This window comes from Zootoca vivipara, chromosome 2 (assembly GCF_963506605.1).
Source record: "Zootoca vivipara chromosome 2, rZooViv1.1, whole genome shotgun sequence".
Lineage (NCBI taxonomy): Eukaryota > Metazoa > Chordata > Lepidosauria > Squamata > Lacertidae > Zootoca > Zootoca vivipara.
Genome location: NC_083277.1, coordinates 68,508,327 through 68,526,580, shown reverse-complemented (window position 1 = coordinate 68,526,580; position 18,254 = coordinate 68,508,327). Strand labels below are relative to the sequence as shown.

The 18,254-nt window shown below is 42.1% G+C and overlaps 1 protein-coding gene across 7 annotated transcripts in view; it reads left to right on the top strand.

Annotated features, from left to right (window-relative positions):
• TCF7 (transcription factor 7) overlaps positions 1-13,174 on the top strand; it is a 122,726-nt gene extending 109,552 nt beyond the window's left edge. For 2 of the 7 annotated variants that reach the window (XM_035105451.2, XM_035105448.2), the window contains 2 exons: positions 6,501-6,549; positions 10,753-10,971. In XM_035105451.2, the coding sequence (XP_034961342.1) occupies positions 6,501-6,549; positions 10,753-10,832 (129 nt within the window). In that variant the 3' untranslated portion in view covers positions 10,833-10,971. Of the gene's footprint in view, positions 1-2,047; positions 2,141-6,500 lie in introns of all 7 variants that reach the window. The other 5 variants (XM_060271676.1, XM_035105444.2, XM_035105445.2 and 2 more) reach the window with 5 other exon arrangements.
• The last annotated feature ends 5,080 nt before the right edge of the window (positions 13,175-18,254 follow it).

Here is an 18,254-nt window from a genome sequence, read left to right as displayed (position 1 = left end):
AGAATTTAGGTCAGCTTGTCGTCATATGACTTGTCAGGCAGGAAATGAATTCACTCCCACACTTAGGAGCTTTTCTACCTTCATGCAGAGTACAAGGAGTTGCATTTAAATGTTTGCAGGTCTAAAACAGCAGCCATGACTCCCAAGCCAGCTTTGTTCACGAAGCTTGTGATGGCAACTCATGAGAAAGCAAAGGATGACACATATTCAGTGAATGAACCAATGTAAGGACTGAGTGGTGTTTCTTTAATAATTGCTGAGGAAAACATCAGATACGTGCAAAGCAGCCAACCATTTGCCCCAAAGTTGATGGACATTGCCTTTCAAGTAGTGTGCGTGTCCCGCATCATGTGATTGATTGATTGACTGATTGACTGATTGACTGATTCATTTGATTTATATACTACCGCCTTTCATCATAAGATCTCAGGGCAGTTCACAGAATAAAATACAGGATAAAAAGCAAGTAAATAAGTAAAGCAAAACAGCAAAATATTAACCCCCACTTCCCACAGACACATTTTAAAGGCTGTAGAATATTAATCGGCCAAAGGCAAACACTTATCTGTTCTTCCCATGTATTTTATTAAAGTTGGCACCCCTGGACATAGGGGTGAAATAACGGGTTGCATCCAACTCTGTCCATGTGCAAGTTGAACAGATTTCTGCATGTGTGATGAAACTTCACCTTCATTTCCTTCCCCCTGCAGCCCTCTACACACACTCAAATTGCTTCTGTAACCCATGGGGAGGTTCCAGCCAGATTTTGAGGGTTCATAGGGGGCTGCAGGGGGGAAGAGAGGAAGAGAAAGTTCAATGGCATTAGCAGACGTCTGCTCATGCAACGTTGGATTCTGCTCACTGAAAACGCCAGCCTCAATGTCTTTAACAGTCTTCTGCAAAAAAAGGCTTCCTTAATTAATGCATGGTCTCTTGCTCTTGTGTTGCTATGGCTACTTTTCTAATACCCTTTTCCTAATAGCTCTCCACTGACACATCTTATCTGAAGACATTTCTGTTAGACTGCTGCTGTGTGTTTTGGGTTTTGTTTGTTTGTTTTTTAAGTAAAGAAATATTAAAGTCCCAAAATGTAGAGGTTTATTAAGTACAAATATAAGGGCATCATTTCCCAGAACTTTCTATATGTTATTAAAAAGTGAAGTTGACTAAAAGGGTTGGTCAGCAGAAGACTTTCCAAGTCTTCTGGAGATAAAACAACCTGATGGAAAGCGTGCTAAGCACAGCAGAGGGTGGGGGAAGCAACATGGATTCACAATCCACAGGGAAATCTTGCACATGAACTGCAGCTGTGCATGCCCACACTCGATCCAATTTAAATATAAAGAGCAGGTTTCCCCTAGGAAAGGAGTGGGGCAAGGGGGAAACCGCTCTAACCTGTGCTTTCTAGGCATGGGACAAGTGGAAGTGTGGGTGAGCCCTCAATGTGTTGGTGCCTCCTTCACCTCCTTCTAGAATAGGGGCAGGGAGTGACATTGAGGAGGCTGCAGGGGAAATCAGCAAAAATCTACTTTTCCATTAGCAAAAGCTTCTGCTGGATCAAAAGCCCTTCCCAGAAGTGCACCGTTGTGGCCCACTTGAGGTTTGGTGTGAGTTTTGGCCCCTCCTAAGTACCTGCAGGATTTTCAAGAGGCGCTTCATGGTGTGTGAAAGCAGGGATGACCTGCTAACTACAACTACTCTGTCTGCAAACCCACAGTACTGTTACTATTTTTTACAACAGATGTGACCCAAAACAGTAAATACCCAATGGTTAAAAGGGGGGGGGAGTATGTTTGCTTCCTCCCTCCAAGGCCTTCAAAATTCATCTGCCATTTTGTGACTCGAGGTGCTTAGAGTTTCCAAGGTTCCTTTTCAGCTGCACAAATGGCTTGTTTTAATTAGCCGGGTTGGGGTGCCGTTCTCTGTATAGGTGCTCTGCTAGGTTGTTTTTCTATCTGCTTCCTGATGTGCTTTGTGTACGTATTTGGTGCATTGTTTCAGTGCTCCTCGCAGCTGCTCTTTTAACGCTTTCCCCCTTGCTCTTCAGTCTTCTTCAGGCTCTTCGTCCCGTGATCACACAAAGTTTAACTCAGGGCCCCTGGAATTCAGCAGCACCTCGGGGCCGGTTTCTGCAGCAAGGGTAAGCGAATTCTGCAGCGAATGTCCTTCTGCATTACGGCAGTGAGAGTCTGTAACCATCTGCCACTCATGCATCCACCTAACCCAGCGTTGGCTGCAGAATTCCAGGAGCCCTGAGCTTTTCCATGGCCATAGAATTGCTCATTGGCTGTGGAATTTGTTGAGTTGAAGAGGAACAATCAGTGGGCTATGTGTGCTTGTGGCGAGCTTGTGCATCAGTGAAACGGGTGGACGCTTCATGACAGCACTTTCCTTTTTTTAGGCAAATAGGTCATTAATGTCTGATCAGCCTCAAAAACCATTGCCCTTGGGAGCATGGTTTTGGGAAACCACACAGAACTAAGAAATTGAGGGTTTGCAGGTTGGACAGTGCGGCTTTCCTTTAAAAGCAGTAAAAATGATGCATCCATGACCTGGAACATATTGGCCTTGCACATGGTCAAAGGTGGCCACCAAAATTCATTTTGAACACAATCAGCCTTCTGGGCTGCAAATGCTGCGGACATTATTTTATTTAAATTTGAATCGGATGCAGCAAAGTAGACAAAGGATGGATTGTTTGCATCCCACAAGGAAACAATGCAGACTCTACTGATTTGATGTGACATTGCACGAATATATATTTTTAATAACAATGGGGCTTGCTCTTTCTGGATCCAACCAACAAAGGTCCATCTGGTCCAGCATCTTGCAGTGGCCAGGCAGAGCCTTCCAGGAAACCCACCAAACAAGGCATGAAGGTGGTGCCCATCCCCTTGCTTGTCCCCAGCATCTGGTAATGATCATGGGTTGTGAAGGTTTGTGTCTTCCACATACATATTGCCTCATAAGATGGCTACTACCGTCCATGCCAGGATTTTGCCTTACCTGTGGCTTTTGCTAGTCAGCTTGTGTGCTAAGGTGACAGCCCATGCATTCCAACCCCCTTTCTTAACTGAATTCTATTCCCACGCGGTGTGTACATGATGAATAAGCCACCTTGGCTTTTTGCCTCAGCCAAACTGAAAGGGAGGAAGCCTTAAGGGGCTCTCCAGAAGTCTATCCATAGGTCTTCTGCCTTCCCCCATCCTAGTAACTTATTCAGTCTGTCAGAGTCATGCACATTTTGTAGCCCACCCTGACCCCAGGGAGAGCAATAGCAAACATGAGGGTCATAGAGCAATTGTTGTTAATCCAAAAGGCTAATGGGAGAGGCTGGTACTAGTTCCCCTCTCGCCTACTGGTAGTTGATGCTTTCTGGTGGAAGCAGCTGGTAAAGCAGCTAGAAATCTCGCTTTTGGTTCTTGGTGACTGGTGGCAGGAGAACCTGAGCTTTTCTTAGGGGAAGGGTCGTGGCTCAGTGGCAGAGCACCTTCTTTGAATGCAGGCGGTCCCAGATTCAATCCCCAGCAACTCTAGGTAGGGCTGGGAGAGACCACCTGTCTCAAATCCTGCAGAACTGCTGTCTGACTCAGTACTGTATAAAGCAGCTTCCTATGTTCCCACAGGAGAAACAGCTCAATGTGCCGTCTACCTTGACAGCAGCCACAACAGTCAAGGCCTCCTTAATCCTGTTATTAGGTGCAGGACATCAAGCTCTGACTTGGATTTTTATCTTCTGCTTCTCCTGTGCAAAGAATGAGGGGTGCAATTTGCAACAGAGAAGCTCTGGGAGGAGGAAGGTGTTTAACTTTCCACTAGTCTGTTTTCCTCTGCAACTCAGCAAGCTGCTTTTGCCCTGTCCAGTGTTTCTGCTGCAGACGTGTGCCCCGGGCCTGGAAATGGGAGAAAGCAGCAGCAGCTAAGGGGCAGCTGAAGAAGATAGCTGGCAAGGGAAGGGTGAAGTGCCCTTCTCCTGCACAAAGCTCCTCTATTGCAAATGGTGCCCTCTAGCCCAATTTGCACAGGAGAAGCAGCAGTTGGGCTTTCAGGTTAGAGCATAATGTGCCGTGCTATCTTTAGAACTCGTGGCCAGTGGGGGAGCACATCAAAAATCAAATGCAAGTAGAAAGCTCGTACATCAGAGAGAACACTTGGCTAGAATCTTGTTCCTTGTCATGCTAGCTTTCCATGTGCCACAACATTTGATGTAGGGAAGCATTCAAATATGCAAAACCCCACGGCCATTCCAATGGGAAATGTCCATAAGGATACCACCACTAGCTGTCTTAGAATGTTGGAATGATTTTTCAGCATTGGAGAGGCGGTCCAAAAACTGTATGTGGCGACTCAAGACAGTTTCACAAAACCAAACACATGAATTTAAAACATGTTTCCATCTTACAGCCAACGCTGGCCCAGAACTTGTAAGATAGTAACTGCCACCAGCATCATGTTTTAATTGTAGTGTTGGGCAGCTGCGTAATAATGTAGGCCTCCCAATGCAGGCAAAATCAATACTATGTGGGGAGGAGTAAGGAAAGACAATCTGGTTTGATTTTGCCTGCTTTCATCAGCGAAGCGGTTTTTGTGCCTCGCTAATGACAAACATGTTTAAACACTGTTTGAACTTAAAATGGAAAAGGCTTTGGTGTGCTCCATGTTTGCAATCTCGTCTCTGGAAGTGAAAACAAAAAAGCTGCAGTCCTCAACATGTTTACAACAGCGAGTGTGTCCTCTTGAGGGACTTCCTTCTGAGTAAAACAGGACTGGGACTGGGCTGCCCAAGCTTGCAAATACGGTACTATGCACTTTTCAAGCTAACTATTGAGTGCAGTTTCTGTGCCCAAGAAAAATCTGAGGCTAGCATGAAGACATCACAAATGCTGGTGCAGGAAAGATGTGAATAACGAAAAACAGACCTTAGGTTTATCTGACTTTTATTTGTAATTGTTGCTTTGACATTATTCTTCATTCAAGGAACGTTGCTTTGGTGACCAAAGCTAATTTTTAACTATGATGTTCCATGTGCTGCTCCTGAAATACGGTCAAATTTCTTCCCACCCACCCAACCCCCGCTTAAAAGAAATTTTTAAGAGAGACCTTCATTGAGAAAGTAACTGTTTGCAGGCTGCAAAGCGTGCTGAAAATGAGATCACTGTCCACCTTTTTCCACCCATGCACAGCAACCTTTTGCTGGAAATACATTCCTTCACGTATGCACAGAATGCAACTGGTCTTTGTTCAGATGGCTGGTGTGTATGCATAAAGAAAGTTGGGTTCACTCCTTAACCCAGGTCATTGCACCGTGGTGGCAGCACACTTTTTTCTGTCCGTTTGGGACACAGGAAAGACACTAGCACAATCCTCATCTATGAGCTCAATATATCTTAGCTGTGGGGAAGAGCAGCAGCCTTTCCGGTATTTAAAAATGTAAGCCAGAGACAATCTATGTGCAGGTAGGCATAAAAAGGAGGCTGGATTCATACCAATTTGTTCCAACTATTGTCAGGGACCATAATACCTGAGAGAAGTATTTTATTAGAGACAACGAGCAACAGAGTGCAGTTTGGGATATTTGGTTTTGTGTACTGTAAACAGAACTGTGGCCCTTGGATAAAGCATGGCATAAAAATTTAATGAATAAATAAATAAATATTCATTAAATAAATATTAACTACCAGTATGGTGGGGCAGTGCTATTTATGGGGAGGGTCCCTGGCCTCCCCATGCTTTCTATTTTGACCTCGTTTTATATTTGCAATCTGCCTTTAGCATATGTTAATTTCAGCTACAGCATAAAGGACATGAATTGTTTTATGTAAAAAGTAGCCATGATAAATAGCTAACCAGTCTCCCGGGGGGGGGGGGGGAGTTCCCAAGTAACATCCAATACTAACTGATGTTGGGAAGGGGGGGGGGTGTACACACACACATACAGAGAGAAAGATTTCTTGCTTTTAACTGTAATCGTAGCTTTTCCTTCTTTTACATTTATAGATCCCAGGGGCTCCTCTCCCAAATCAGCTAAACTGTTGCTTGCAAGATGTAGGTCTGGAAATGGCAGACTGTCAAAAGCCCTACGAGGCTGGTGCCACTCTCAGCCGGCTGGGCAGAATGCTGCAGTATGAGTTAATGAGGGATTACTTCTGAATTAAGAGTTTAAAGCAATAGGTGGATCCATCTCATTTGTGGCTTTCTTTCAGTGTCAAGAAGCATTTGTGTAAAAATGATGTACCTTTTAAACATGTCCCTTACTGCCTGTAGAGCACATTTTGACCACTAGGGGGAGGGTGCTACCTGCGATTGCCAATTGCATGCCATACAAGGGGTCTAGATTAGCAAGAATCCATAGTGATCAGAAATGAAGCAGGCCGTTTAGAGGGGATGAAAGTAGGAGCCTTGGCCACAATCCCCTTATTCCCTCTGGAAATATATACCTGTATTTGTTCACTTATGATTTGTGTTCTCCCTCCCTCCCTTTTCTCTCTCTTTGATTCTAGGGGAAAAAGAAAAGACGAACAAGAGAAAAACAGCAAGACTCCAACTCAGGTAAATCCACTGGTGCAAACTCCAGTACATTATCTGGTAACCAACGCTTTGTTTATATTGGTAGGGGATTAGTTGAGGCAGCTGAACAATAGCTATAATTTTCCTTTGGATTTGCATCTGTGGCTTAATGGGACTGGGGTAATCCATATCTATGCTAATACTACCTCCTTTTCATCTGTAGACTGGGTTGCTATCTGTGCTTATAAACTTTAATCTGTGTTTCATTTTCATATGAGACCTAACCGCTATTTCTTCTAGCTTGGCTGCTATCTGCAATTGTCTCTCCTGTCTGTTCTTCTGTGACGTTAGCATCAGAGAAAAGGAATACTATTCAGCTCATTCCTGGTTGCATTTTGACACATCAAATTTAGTCCCTTCCTCTTGCCATTAACTTTTGTGGTTGTTAATTTCCCAATCACCTAGTTCTCTGCAAAGATGCAGAAAGCAAAAGGTCTTTAAAATGCAGCACAGTAGCAAATTCTTAACCTGTTATCCAAGAAGGATAACATAACCATATTTTTGCCATAAACTAGATGTCTAGGGCAGGCAGAATCCTAACCCAGAATCCTATACATCTGAACTGTATCTTTGGGTGCTATCAAGGTAAAACATCTCATCAGCACAAGCATTTCCACTAGTGAAATACAAGCCCCGCCCCCATGTACACTCTCCCCAAATCTGCACAGGATTGAGGGGAACTCCTAGAACAAAGTTAGGGGGCACACAGAGTAGGAGAAAGACCAACTGCACAAGCAGTGCTTTGGATAGGAGAAGAGGTGATAAGGGAACAGCTAGCTGCAGATAGAACAGGTTCCTGTGGACTAGAGGTGGGCAAATATTGGCCCCCATCTTCAAACAGTGGGGAAAAAGAAGGCCCAGTTAACCAGTCAACTCGACGATACCAGGAATGTCCTAGAACAGATAATTTAACAGTCAGTCTGTGAGCACTTGGGAGGGACCCAGGTGGCGCTGTGGGTTAAACCACTGAGCCTAGGGCTTGCTGATCAGGAGGTCAGCAGTTTGAATCCCTGTGACGGGGTGAGCTCCCGTTGCTCGGTCCCAGTTCCTGCCAACCTAACAGTTCGAAAGCACGTCAAAATGCAAGTAGATAAATAGGAACCGCTACAGCGGGAAGGTAAACTGTGTTTCCGTGTGCTGCTCTGGTTCGCCAGAAGTGGCTTTGTCATGCTGGCCACATGACCTGGAAGCTATACACCGGATCCCTCGGCCAATAACGCAAGATGAGCGCCGCAACCCCAGAGTCGGTCACGACTGGACCTAATGGTCAGGGGTCCCTTTATCTTTTACTGTGAGCACTTAGAAAAGGATGCTGGGATTACTGAGACCCAGCATGGATTTCTCAAAAGCAAGTCATGCAATACTAATTTTTCATTTATTTATTTTTTGTGGAGTTACAAGCTTGGTGGGTCAGGGGAATGCTGTGGACACAGCGTATCTTGATTTCAGCAAGGCTTTTGACCAAGTCCCCCATGATATTCTTGTAGAGAAGCCGGTAAAATGTGGGTTGGGTGAGGTAGCCGTTAGGTGGATTTGTAGCTGGTTGATTGACCGAACCCCAAGAGTTCTCACTCATGGTTCCTCGTCATTCTGGGAAAAGGTGACAAGTGGGGTGCTGCACTGCAGGATTCTGTTCTGGGCTTGTTGATGTTCAACATCTTTATAAATGACTTGGATGAAGGAATAGAGGGGATGCTCGTCAAATTTGCAAATGACACCAAACTGGGAGGGGTAGCTAATGCTACTGTTCTCCCAGTCACTGCATTCTTGGCCCTCGTGTGTGAGATTAGTTTTGGTATTTGCCTAAACATGCTTTATTTCCTGAAGAGATGCTGCTTCCAGCAGAAACTGGGTTGATGTGGCCTGTTTAGTTTTGTCTCCAGCTGCTAAATTGATGCTGCATCTTTTCTTCTTCCTCTTCCTCCTGCTCTTGCTGCTGTTTGTGCCTCTGCCTTGCCCATTCTCCACCACGCATGCTCCTTCCTCAGATCCTGCTTCTCCTAAGAAATGCAGAGCTCGCTTTGGTCTCAACCAACAAACGGACTGGTGTGGACCGTGCAGGTGTGTATTGGACATCTTTGCTTTCTAAGCTTGTTGCTTATAATGCGGTTTGTTCTTTGCTGTGCAATTTTTATTTTTCATGTCCCTTTTCTGCAGCTGCCCTTGCCCCTCCCTGCCCCTAACAATACTAATGGTGCTCCTTATGACCTGGCTAGGTTTTCCATAGATTTCACCTGTTTATGAGTGCTGCTTCCAAAAGCTTTCTGAGATGGGAAAGTACAATGACCGGGGGGGGGGATATTAACCATGCAATCCTATGTATGTCTACTCTGAATCAACTTTCTTCCAGTGCAGACAGATGTCTCAGGGTGTTTTTACATAACAGAAAGGGTGGAAGTTGGCATTCATTTCTCCCTTGTAGCATGGACTCCACCTGCCTTCCCTCACACTTGGAAGATCTTCCTTTATGGGGTATCACACTGGCAAGGTCTGGATGACCACATAGCCAGGAATCTGGAACTGGCCATTTCCTGCACTGACTGAGGTTTAGATTAGATCACCTGTTGAAATGATTTCCAATGTTGTGGTTTTCAGCCCTTCAAAATAAGTTTTTCTAGATTTATGAATCACGAGGTCCAAAAACCTGCTCTCGGCAACCTTCTCATGTGCCTTCGTGCCATCACCATCATCCGTTTTCTCATCATTAAGGGTGGAGTCCTGTTCTCTTATCAGGAGACTTCAGTGAAGAGAAAACTGGTTGTCTGAAGAGGGCCAGTATAAAAGGGGCATTGCAGCCACTGTGTAACCAGTTCTTTAAGACTGCCTAGTTCATTCCTGTTCACACCTCCCCACAGAACACAGCATTTGTTACAGGAAAAACTGGTAGTCTCCAGCCACTGTCTGATAAAAGCTGGTGATCCAGTTATTCTCATTAGCCATTAAGTGGCTTGTCATCTTTTACTAGCAGGCTCTATATTGAATAGCCTAAAATTATGCAAAGAAAGTTAAAAGGTCAACTCACAAGACTAGACTGCTGATTCCCACCCAGCAGCATAACTAATGCCAGTCTTAATAGCTTTCCTTTCAAAATGCATGAAAATGATTTGCATTAATTAATGAACACTCCCTTTGCTTTTGTGCAGCACTGATTAGTCCAGAAGCAAATGAGCTGGGGCCTTCCTTATACCACCAGCAGAGTATTAGGGTCAAGGGGACATATTCCTTATATATGCTGCCTGCACCCTCATTCAAACCAATGGGCCTAGTTTGAGGGCTTCTATGCAACAGGGAGCTGTTGGCTGGTCTCATAAGATTTGGTTGCTGGCTTTAGTACCTAGGCTAACCGATCTGTACGCATGCATGCACAGAGAGACGTTTTTTCACACTATCACGCTGGTGCTCCACCCTAGAGATATGCAGAACTGCAACAATTGGTAAGAGTGATTTGTGACTTCATCATCTATGCAATTCAAGTGGGGCATGTTTATTTACCCTACTCCATCTCTTGACAGAATATTTGCAGGTAGACAAAAATAATTTACATTTTTAATAGCATTTATTCCTTCCCATTTAGATTTCCTTGACCTCCATACATTTTAATTAATTTTCCCTCTCCCCAATTCTGTCATGGTCTTTGAGGGCCACACACCATGTGACCTTTAGGACGGTCATACTGGAATGACCATTTGACCCATCTTTCTCAATGCAGCACAATATTTCGTGCAAGCAAGCTAAGAAGCTGGTGTGCTCAATAGCATTCCAACTTCTTCAGTCATGGAAAATTCACTGCATTCACATGGCATTTTGCAAGTGATGGCATATACAGTTGATCACACCAAACTTTTCACATCTGCAATTTTTCCATTTCTTTGCTGCTACTTATAAGCAGAACCCCTAGAACCTGCTGATCTCCCTTTACAAGTATTCTGATGCCACAGAAAGCTAATCTGCTTCCACTTTTGTCCACTCTGAAACAGGCTGCAGCTCCATGGTTACACTGCCACCCAGTGGTAAACACTGCAAATTGTCAGTGTACTTTAGGAAAATATTTCCCACCACTCACCCAGCTTTTGCTTTTGTGCTGCAGAGAAATGACTGTAATGACTGCTATCCCTCTATCATTTTAAGAATATGACCCTGTAAATTCACCCTTTATTTACAGATAACTCTCTTCACTGTTCTTAGGAGGAAAAAGAAGTGCATTCGGTACCTACAAGGAGAAGGACGCTGTGCCAGCCCAGTTTCTTCCGATGGAAGTGCTATAGATTCCCCTCCCTCCCCCTTGGATGTGCTGCAGTGCATATCCACTGCTTTTACTTCAGACAAGCTTGCTGCCCCTGCCGATTTCAGACACCAAAACCAAGCCAGTCCTTTCCCTGCATCTACGTATATCAAAACTGCTACAAGCACATCAGGACTCACTTCTAAATGCACAGCAGTGTCTCACACATCTGTAGCACCCAGCGAATCCTCAGGGTACAGTGTCGTATCAATAGGAACGTAGTAGTCATGCAGCAGTGACCAGCAAGGCCGGCAAACTCATCAGGCTTTCACTACCTGTGGAAGCTGCCAGCGACAAGCCCGTGCCATCAAATGGCAGTCTCAAAGTCAGGAGAAAACTGTCAATAATTGGAAACCATCGGAGCACTGAAAGTGCTTTTTATAATGTAAGTAACGACACACAGTGTCACTCTTCAGAAGTAGGAACAAGGACATAAAACTTAGTACTGGTCAGTAACTTGAGAATTTGTCTACCAAACCAACTAAAACTGAAATAGGACACCCATATTTTTAAAAGTAGCTAAGAGGTGCTAAATGTTAGGCATTCTTTTCTTTCTTACCGTTCAAAGATTTGCATTTCAATCATAGTCCTCTTATAGATATGACACAGGTATGCCAAAGCAGCTGAAAGAACAGTATGGTTTTGTTTTACACAAGCCTAGTTTGCTTGATGGGGGCAATGAAAAGGAGCTGGCCTGTATGGCATGAGAATATACAGAATAAATTATTATGCCTCCTCTTTTGAGGGGAAATGTTGATTCCAGGTGAAAGTATTCTTAATACATTTTGGAGGAGATACCCACTGCTTGAAAACAGAAATACTTATCAAATGATAAAGGAAGCATGCACTGGCTCCTTTAAAGTTTTAACTGTCAAGTTACAATTCTTATTACCCCATTTCCATTCACTATATATACACTCTGGAAAACAGGGATCTTTCTGCAGGGATTTTAGTTTTGTTTCTGTACAAACTTTGTGTGCATTTATTATGGCCATGCTTTGCTTTTATCAGAAGCATCTTTAACTTTCTAAACAATAATGTTGTATTTTTGAACATCTCCCTAACAGCATATTGTAGCTTTTGTAAATTACAGCAATGGATTGCAGCTGCAAAAAAGGCATTCTACTGCATTCCAAACAAAAAACAAAAATATTTTCTGCTATGACACTGAGCTCTGCAATGTGCATTAATTACATAAAATTTATAAATGCTTATTTTGCATGATTTATTCTGTATCTGCTAGTCATTGGGAGAGGCCAAGGAGTGATAAAAGGCACTGAAAAGCATCACTATAAATTTTACTAAGCACATTTTGGGTCTTCCAAAAGCTTACCCAGACTAAGCCACCACACATTGTTAAGCATTTGCTGACAGCCATTAAGGACTAGAAAAGTATGCAGGGATCCTGATGTTGCTGAATTTTCTCACTCTGTACTAAACACTGTTACACAGATCATGGAATTTATTACAAATTTAGCAATGTAAGCCCTGCTTGTTAGAAATAGTATGCGATACAATTTCTGTTGGAGAGCCGTAAAACCTAAGCCTAGTCCCATTCCATTAGTTGCTCAAACATCTCACCCTATTGTGCAATCTTTATTTTTAAAATGATATTTGGGGGCTATGTGCTCCCTGCGACCATTGCATCCCAGTGCAGGCAAAGATGGCTGCTTATTAGTCCTAATACCAGTCAAGCAACATCCTGTGTGTTACTTTGCTTGGAGGACCCAAACACACACAGAATGCCATGTATATTAAAATACTGCAGAAAGGCACAGTCCTATGTCCTTCACAGTTATACTTCAGCAAGTTCTAATATAAACCCACTTGCATACAAGGGACATACAAGCACCTACTCCAGTGTGTGGACACTAAGTTGAACCACACAAAAGATGCTCCATTCAACTCAAAAGCATCAAATGAAGCTGAAAAGGTATGTAACCTCAGGCTGGAGAGACAAATATAATGCAGGCAAATCTTAAATTCAAGTTCACTATTCCTCCTGTAACACTTCTTCTCTAGCCTGACCAAATTGACACCATTACTGAAAACATGGGCAGAAAATTGCCAAAACAATTTAAAACTGAATCCAAACATAAAAGATTTCTTGCCAAAATAAACAACTTCCATATACTGAACATATTAGCCAGATTCAACTAACTAGTCCCACCAGCAGAAGTCTACACTAAGACTTCCACTAGTGTAATGGCGATATATGGGAGTAGTACTAGGATTACAGCCTTAAAAACCTAGCGGTCACGAGTCATATTCACATTAACCTCACTAAAACACTGTTGTTCCCATTTTTTAAAGCAAACCTGTCTTTCCTGTTTGAAAAAAAGTACACACCAACACAACCAGGAAGTCTCTTCTTTTCACCTGCTCACCTGCAGCATTTTGAACACAAAGCACACATAAAACACAGTATTGCAATTATTGCAGCGGTATAATCAGATTGCACCGTTTTAATATCCAATCTATTTTTGTATTTAAAGCAAATACGTAAAGGCCTAAACTATTTTTCTACATATTGGAATAAGCTCTACAGTATATAAAGCTTGTTTGCACTAGTATCCCCCCTCCCTTTTTAACAGTTTTTTTTGGGGGGGGCAGTATTCTAAAACCTATTCCTAGACAATCTTTAAAAATGTTGCTTAATTGTAGTGGAACTTTGCAAGCACAAGTACACTGGCACAAAGAGGCACACATATAAAAAGCCCTTGTGTGTTATGTGGTAACCTGGACATGTTCCATTTATATCACTGAAATATTCGTGATTTCCTCCCCTCTCTGTACCCTGAATTAATTTCACTCTCAATTTTTCTGAGATCAATACAGTATAGCATGTATATGAGAGTATATTTTCTGGTTAAATATTTATATACCACACACTATCATGATTTATTTAAAAAAATAATGTTAAGGTTTTCCTATTATTTTTTAATATACAAAATATGCACACACCACTGCCCTTAATGTACTATCAAAGCCTTTCCTCTTGTACATACATGCATGCAAATATACACAAAACATAGGCTAAAGCAGGCATCCCCAAACTTCAGCCCTCCAGATGTTTTGGCCTACAACTCCCATGATCCCTAGCTAACAGGACCAGTGATCAGGGAAGATGGGAATTGTAGTCCAAAGCATCTGGAGGGCCAAAGTTTGGGGATGCCTGGGCTAAAGTCATCATCAGTTAAAAGCAGGTAGCGTATGTTCCTTCCAAACTACTAAAGGAGAAACTGTGAAATCTAAGGCCCAAATCTAGGTAGCAGCTGCATTACACTCAGTGTATTACTTGAAGAAAAAAAGTTACTTGAAAGTATGATTTTGCAGCAAAAGCACAAAATCTCAAGCAGTTTGCAGTATGGAGGAGTCAATCACCCAGGTATTTCACCTTTTCCTCTTATCCCTGAGAAAAAGTATGTCATCCTTATCTAGTAAAAAGATCTGTGAACCTCATGAGGTGTCTGTTATGCGCTTTTTAATCAGTGAAAGAGCTGGACAACCTTTTCCTCCAATATCTGTTTTTATTAAGACAGTGGCTGCAGCAGATAACCATGCTGGGATCATTTTCAATGGTCCCTCCAATTCAAAGCAGTGTTTGCTTCTCCAACTTTGGGGAAAATATATCCAACATTTTGCTTTGGAAACAAATTTAAGATAGGAGATATTCTACCAATGCAAAAAGGATTTACCAGTTTGCAACTGCAGTCAGTGCAATTTTCTTGTAAGACAACACCCATTTCTTTTGTACACGTAATACTCTACGCTTGTCCTGAATTTTTCCCACAACATGGCAGGGAAGTGGTAAAGAAGATATATGTGAAAGGCCAGCTAGCAATTTGATATTAGAAATATATTCAACAATACATACCTCAGATTTAGACTTAAATTTGGTGTGGATTAAGGAGTGCACCCCTGCTGAAACACATTGACAATTCCATTTTTCATTCAGCTGCAAACAGCATACATATTTCAAGCCCTCAGCATATGCTAGTCCTTTTTTCATAAAACAAATACAAATAAATACATTTAATGTAAGTTATTGTGTCCCAGTTTGGGGAGTGGTTCAACAATGGCATTTTCTATGTTTTTAACGGTTCTCATTTTTATATGTAAGCTGCCTTGAGCCCTGTCGGGAAAAGGTCTAAAGAAATATATCAGAAGAAGGAAGGGTAGATTTGATTTCATATTTCTTGCATTGCTTTCATTCGAGCAACCTGAAAACTGAACGAAAGGTAGCAGTGGGAAAGATAGGGAGTCCTATCTCACAAGTCAATTTAATGACTGTGCAAAAGAACTAGTGCCACATTTCTCTCTCCTTCCAGAAAAAAACTGTCCCATCTACTCTGAAATTCTGTGTAGTCCCCTTGCCTATGCAACAACAGCCCAAGCAGATTTGCATCTCAGTATATGTACAGATTCAGGGCCATTAGGTGTACATAGCTACTTAAATAAAAATGGAGCTGAATGTGTTGATAAGCATGCAGATTAACATTTATGAAACTAGGAACAACTGCATTTTTTTAGCAACTGTTTACAATGATGGATTACCAAAAGGCGCAAACTATCCATATCCCATACAGCAAGTAACAGATTCCCAAAAGTCACTTAAATGCCAAAAAGTATATCTTTAGAAATGCTATATGAAGTATTGTGTGTCAATACAATTTATATGTGTTTTTTTAATTAAAGCTTTACCCTTCATGTTTTACTCTCGAGTCTATAATTCATATATGACAATTTCAGTTCTTTAATCACATATCTGATTTCCTGAAGCCTGTTTCAATGTACAAGTCATGGAAATACCACTTCAACAAATCATTTAAAACCACTGTATGTATGTAGCAGGAGAAAAATTCTGCCAACAGCTCTCTCAGCTATCATCTGTTGTAATTTTTTTTTTTACTTTGAGCTTGTATTTTTTGGCTTATGTTCAAGATTTGTTTATGGCTTTATAAATAAAGTAATCTACCAGATTGCCCATTCAAAAACAGGCAACTGGAGACTATAATTCTACAAAATGGACTGTTATGTGCTCCCTTGCTTGGTATACCTTCTCTATCTTTTCCAGATGTATCACTGCTCTCTAAATATGGGATGCAGACTGAGTAAAGAAAGCCAGACAATGTGGGGTCTCGTGAAGGGGGCAAACCCACAATTGCTTAGGAATGGTGATGTAGACCTTTTTCAGCAGTAGGAATTAAGGATTGCATCCAACTAAGTGAGTGAGTGGAACCTCTTCTCCCTGCCTCCACACATGCCCTTCAAACTGTCTCTGGGGGAGCGCAGAGACATTCTTTTGCACAAGTGGAAATTATTCTACCCATGCAATGAAGTTAGCTGAATTAAACTCCTGGAACTTAATTTAAAACACAGTATGCTAAGGCATTATCTTTATGAGCAATATGTGTTAACAGCCACAATCCAACGTCCACAAAATAATGTTAAGCACACCTCTTATGACCAAAGTTGCAACTATTTTAATGTGACTATTTCACAGTACTCACCTTCTCAGGTTAAGCTAGAAAACAAACACCACACACTTCTCGCTCTCAAAGTGCAGGCTACCCAGCATATTCAGAACTGTGCCCTTCTAGCGTTGCAGAATGTTTTCAGCAGGCAGTATACCAAATAGATCTCCTTCAGCCAACAGTAAGTAGACTTTTTTCTACTTGAAATACCACAAGAGTACAATGGATATTATTTCGCCTGCTGGAGCAAATTTATTGTTTGCTCTATAACCATCAGAAAGTACTTCACATGGCCAGGCTTTTAGATGCTCTCTAACCCACACTGGCATCAAAATTCTTCACAACCAAAGAGAAGAAGGCAACACTAACTGGACTAGAAACACTGAAAATGTCTCACTTAATCCCACTCTCTGCACAACTTTAGAGGTTAAAGGGAGATGCTGCCAACATGTCAAAGGCAGATTTTCTATTATCTTACCTTCTTGACTTTCTGGATAGTCAATTCTTTACCCCTCCCCTTCCAATGTTTACAGATAACAATGCAGAGAAATGGCTCACTTCTTTAATGAGACAACAGTGAAGGGATAGAAGGTACTCACTTCATTGCGTATTATAAGGATGATTTCAAAAAGACACAACCTGGATAGGGGATTAGTTGTGGCCTCTGCTCTCAAATTCTGAAGGGAGAGTATAAGTGTTGGAACTTTCGACATTATCCCCTGCTAGAAGACAACAAGTGTGTTTGAAACCCTCACTGGGAATTCTGATGAGAGTTGCCCAGTTCTTGTGCTTCTGGGTTCAAGATCTCCCTTCCACCAAAACTATCTGGATGACAAGAGCAGTGACCTTGTTAGAAACTCTAGGCAAATGAGAAGTGTCAAGTATTTCCCTGGCATCAGTCCCTGTCTGACATATTTTCCCCTTGCCATGCTCACAAGACCCAGGGTTAACCTTAACCTGGAACTGCTAGTTATTTCCAAAACCCATGCATATTGAGCATCATCATCATGAGTCATGGGAACATTTGAGTTCGTTCGTTCCTTCCCATAGACTTCCACAAAAGACAACCATCCCCACCCTGAGGTAGATCCCAGTAATTAGAACTGGTAGAATACAGTATTGGACTTTTTCATGCAATCCAGTGCTGGACTCAGTGGTTGAGCAAGTGCAATTGGAGACTTGATCCTGGAAAATGAGAAGTAAGCATAGGCAGTTTGATTACTTTAAAAGACACAGGGTTATAGGCATAGACTAGAAACAGAGATGTTTTGATAAACCGCTGGGGTTGGGTTTAAGCAAGAAGACTACTTGAAGAATATTTCAGCATTCATGTACTGGTAACTGAAGCCCATCTTTTGCACCTGTTTTTCTCCTGGCTGTTTCTTCTACAGATGGCATTATCAAGTATACAATCATTTCATGTTAACAGCTTGTGAAGTTGTGGAGCAATATGCACATTGGTTGCTATGCATGTTTCAATTTTAACTGCCTCATTTAACCCGAGGTATCTTATTCTGTGTAGAACTCAAAGGTCACCACTGATCTTTGAAGTGAAGTATATTTATTAGGGTTTTGTTCTATGCTAGTGTGTATACAGAAAATGGAATGCAATACAAGCCATGGGGATGCCTCAATGCTTAGTACATATGAACATCCTAATTCCTACAGGGGAACTGTAGAAACTGAAAAAAGAAACAGTCTTTCTTGCAAGTGGTTTTTTCCTAAACAACCATCAAATGGCACAACATCAGTATCATACTGTGTATGCACAGTGACAAGTCACTGCAATCTGATTTCATGTACAACACTGCAGACTAAGACTTTCACAGAATAAGATATTTTAAAAAACTACAGGAAAATACTGCAGCTTGTCTAACATAGCAAGCACCAACATGTACTATCCAAGGAATTTTAGCTTTGGTAATCTC